At 42.8% G+C, this 4393-nt stretch overlaps 1 protein-coding gene across 3 annotated transcripts in view; it reads left to right on the top strand.

Moving 5' to 3' along the window:
• Positions 1–4393, top strand: part of LOC106526227 (phosphatidylinositol 4-phosphate 5-kinase type-1 gamma) — an 11413-nt gene extending 7020 nt beyond the window's left edge. For 2 of the 3 annotated variants that reach the window (XM_014020788.1, XM_014020802.1), the window contains exons 10-18: positions 168–216; positions 345–429; positions 517–666; positions 793–949; positions 1033–1101; positions 1180–1723; positions 2257–2331; positions 3229–3312; positions 3436–4393. In XM_014020788.1, the coding sequence (XP_013876242.1) occupies positions 168–216; positions 345–429; positions 517–666; positions 793–949; positions 1033–1101; positions 1180–1723; positions 2257–2331; positions 3229–3312; positions 3436–3438 (1216 nt within the window). In that variant the 3' untranslated portion in view covers positions 3439–4393. The remainder of the gene's footprint in view (positions 1–167; positions 217–344; positions 430–516; positions 667–792; positions 950–1032; positions 1102–1179; positions 1724–2256; positions 2332–3228; positions 3313–3435) is intronic. The other variant, XM_014020797.1, reaches the window with a different exon arrangement.

The raw sequence follows: 4393 nt of genomic DNA, 5'->3' as shown, positions 1-4393 counted from the left end.
GTTCTTGCATGAGGCCCAATCTCTTTATTTAAAGAGTAGGCAAATACAGATTTTACGCCAAAGGTTCCAGTTTCTATGTAATAAAGTTAGATACTTGAATGGATGAAAACTGTACAAGTCCTAAAATAAACTAATAATAATTGTGTTTTTGTTGTCTTTTCTGACAGAATGATTAAGAAACTGGAGCACTCTTGGAAGTCTCTCATCCATGATGGAGTAAGTTACTTTCATGTGGCAGCTGGGTCTACGCATATCAAATTCATCATGTTCTTTGCTTCTTTTTCTTTTTTTTGAAAAAAAAAAACAACATAATTGTAACAAACACTGCATTCCCCCCTCCCCAGGACACCGTGTCAGTTCACAGGCCAAGCTTTTACGCCGAGAGGTTCTACAGATTCTGCAGCACGGTTGTCTTCAAAAAAAGCTGCTGTGAGTTTGCAGGAAAAAAAATGCTAACAAATTAGTTTTTGTGAAAGACTTAAAAGAAAAAAGTTAAATCCCATCCTCCTTTCACAGCGTTACGATCGTCTCCTAAGAGAGGCAGAGGGACGTTCCTCTTGTCCAAGTCTGGTGGGCAGCGTCCCTCGCTAAGTGACGAGAGGCAGGAGAACCTGGACAACTTGGAGAACCTGAGAGGAGCTCGCAGCTTCCCTGTGTTTGAAGACRGTATGTTTCTCTTTAGTCTCAGTGTTGCTACTCAGTTTCCTCTTTAAATAATATAAAACCAAACGTATTGATCAGTGAACAGGTGTATCTGTTTCGGCTCATGACGTTGTGTTTTATGCTACTCAGATAAGGAGCCACCCTGCACCCCTCCTTCATTCGAAGATGCTACCACAGCGTCTATTGCTACCACTCTATCATCCAACAACTCTATACCCACCACCCCGTTTGATACGCCCGAACATCCCCGCTCCAGAAGACAAATGCCTTCACCAAATGTGGCCAGGTAGAAAAACTTTCACAGGTTGTTTTAACGAGGTAACGGTTTCACGTGAGCTCACACGTTGTGTGTTCTTTTGCTGTAAAAAGATCCCAAAAAGAGGTAGTAGAAGTCCACGGGGATCGACAGGAGACCATAACAGTGGAGGTGGAGCTGAGGTACACGGATGAACAGAAGCAACATTTCAAACATAAGTGTTGGTGTGTTTTCACCGTTAAATGTCTTCTTCTGTGCAGCCAAATCCCACAGAGCACGGAGCTCACGCAGATGACTGAAGCCACCTCTTCCAACCAACAGTCGTTCGATCATCCAACAGTTGCTTCCTCCACTTCCTGTCCATCCTCGGCATGCTCCTCCGCCACCCTTCCTCCGTCCTTTGTGTCATCCTCCTCCTCCTCTCCTCAATGTGTTGCCCAGTCATCCGCCACGCTCTCCTCATCCATCCGCCCGTCCAGCAAACCGCTCGCCTCTCCGGGAGCCGCGCGGGCTTTAACTCTCTCCTCTCCGGTCTCTCAGTCGGCCGTGATCTCTGCGCTCACGGATCTGACTCCCGACCCCTCCTCCCTCCCCCCGGCCTCGGCCTTCACCCCTATCYGCCCGGCGTCCGCTCGCTCCTCCACCCAGAGCTCCTCTCAGCACGTCCCGTCCACACCCCCCTCCTCCACCCCCTCAAGCCCCCAGGCGCCTCAGCGGGCGCCACGTGTGTCGCAAAACCAGCTCTCGGTGTCCAGCAGCCACAACTCGCTGGACGGGGAGGTGCAAGTTTCCGACATTTATTTTGTAAGTTCACATTCTGGTATTTTTACATTTTCTTCTGATGATATTCAGTTAGTGCTGTAATGAACCAGATTAAATAGAACAAACAAAAATGATTTGACTGATTGCAGTAATGTACTAAAATCTCGTTCGTAGAGATAATTTACCTTCTGTATCTCTTTGATCTACGGGGTCTTTCGCAGTGGTCCAGTCAGGATAGTGTGGTAGAGTTATGATGGTGAGGAGGTCTGCGTGTGCTGCAGTCTGCACCCACTATAACAGCTTTTCTGGCTGCTTTTATTTATTTATTCTTTCTGAAACACAAAGCTTTAACCAGATGTGATTTTTGCTTTTGAATGTATGTGAAAGAGACAAGTTGTCTCAAATGCACGGCAYGAAGTCTCTGTTCATCTGTCACCTGTCCATGTCTTGTCTCGATTGGTTTGGGTGATCATTCTGCAGCTCTGTTTTCTTTTATGCTGCAACTAACTCTCATTTCTTCACTGACATGTATGTGTGTTCATCTGTGTGTTCATTTGTGTGTGTTCGACCATCAGTATGCAGATGGAAGATACTGGGTGTACTCTCCAGTTCTCGGTCGTCGTAAGCTTAACTCTAGTTCAAGTTTTAATGTAAGTCACCAGTTGAGTTAGTCCTTTAGAATGCTGGGAGGTGTCACAGTGTTGGTAGTTATTCCCTGCACGACTGTTTTGGATCAATAGAAAGTCCTCAGAGTTAGGCTTCTCATTTCCACTAAACTGTTCACTTGAACATACTGGATCCTGGCTGAGCAGTTAGTTTGTTTTGCTTGGATAGGCTTAATGCTTTTAGTGATTAACCCCCAAAATGCTGCTTTTAGCTGACAGACTGATTGCTTTGCTAGACTGAAACCTGCCTTTTGTGATGTTGGGAGTTACTTGATTCATAAAGTTGCACTTTGTATGTTTGGTTAAATTTGCATGAATGAAGGTTAGGGGTGCACAATAAACTGGCCGGCTGATTTATCGGCACCGATTTCCTTAATTTTGTGAGCTCGGCGATTGGCCGATAGTTGGATGAGAAGCTGATCTTATCTACCTTCAAGGTCTGAAAATCAGCCACTGTCCCCTTTTGCTCTCCTGTGAGCACTACCTCAAATCCAGTTAAAGCAGGTTTGTATTGTTTCAAGGGTATTGCTAAACGTTTTTCAATGAAATAAGACTGGAACATTGAAGGTTTATCATGACTTTATGACACCTGACAATGTCAGTTAAAAAAAAAATTGGCATCAGCCAAAATTTGAGGTATGCCTTTTTAGTGATAGGCCAGAAAATGGCAATCGGTGCACCCCTAATGAAGGTACATTTGGTAAAACTACAGCACTGGCTTAATAAGCTAACTTTAAACTAATTTGCATTAATTCTCCCGACTCAAAAACTTGCAAAGTACAACTTTAATGTCTTTAATGTTTGAATCATGTCTGGAAATCTAAACTCTCTTTCCCATTTCCTGTCTTGCTGCCCTCTGCTGGCCGTTTGCTCAAACTGCAGACTCAGGAGGACCAGAGCTGGGTGAACTCTCCTTTTCACGGCAGCTCAGAGTCCAGAAGAGGCTCGGATGGGGAGAGTGAGACAGTAAGTCTGTGGTTTCATTTGTCATGTAAACTCTGAGCACAAGAGATTAAAAGATCTGGTTATGTTTCTCCTCCTGCCTGTGTTTTTTTTTTTTTATATTAATCGTCACTCTTTCTCCTTTAGTAATTCCCTTTCGGGACAGCAGAGATGGGTGGAGTCTCTGATGCAAAAGCTGCGAGGTTTTAACCATAAAACCACCAAGACGCTGAAGATTTACTGTTGAAGCTGCATGTTGGAGCGTGCTTTGCAAACTAAACAACAACAAAAAAAAAAAGCATTTTGAGACACTAAGATGAAAGTAAAAGCCAGAACTGTTAACATGATAGCAAACCAATCATTGGACTGTCTGTTAGATTGAAACAGGAGTCATGCAGCACAATCAGTCACTGTGAGTTTGGTGTTTTGTTAAAAAGTCCAATTTTGCTGCTTCCATTATCAGAATTTATGCTTGAAGTTCAATCACTGATTAAGCTAACTTAACACAAAGGTATATATAAAAAAGTAAAAGCTCCAAACATCATCCATTTCTCTTCCACAGAGCTTGGTTGCAGGAGCAGCAGGTTAAAGGAGCATTTWGTTTCTCTTCAGCTCCTCTTATGCAAAATATGACTGGTTCCTCTTGTCGACTCAAGTGTACTGTAATTACTCCCCACTTTAATTCTGCATTTCTTTTAAACAAGGGGCACGTGAGCGTTGTAGACTTTTACTTTTGTCAGTGGTTAGTTGAAAACACTCAAACACAGTTAATGTTTCATCTGTCGTGCATACATCGTTTTGATTCTTCCAGTGCTGTGTGGTGGTCCACTTTGCAAATCTGATGTCAAAAGGTTCAGTTAAAATGGCCTTATTTTACTATTTACTAATTCCTTAGTGTTCCATTCTTTTTAATGTATTTTACAGTAAAATGTTATTTGGTTTGAAATAACTATTTTTTGGCAGAGTAAAAATATTGTAGAAGAATATAGGAAGAAAAAAAATCAAGAATGTATTTTGTAAATTGTGGGTTTTGCATGTGTTTAAGCAGATTTTCGCAAGTTTAACTCTGTGTGTGTCTATGTGTGTGTGTGTGTGTGTGTGTGTG

This window comes from Austrofundulus limnaeus, unplaced genomic scaffold (genome assembly GCF_001266775.1).
Source record: "Austrofundulus limnaeus strain Quisiro unplaced genomic scaffold, Austrofundulus_limnaeus-1.0 Scaffold3, whole genome shotgun sequence".
Lineage (NCBI taxonomy): Eukaryota > Metazoa > Chordata > Actinopteri > Cyprinodontiformes > Rivulidae > Austrofundulus > Austrofundulus limnaeus.
This window is presented reverse-complemented; position numbering and strand designations above follow the sequence as displayed.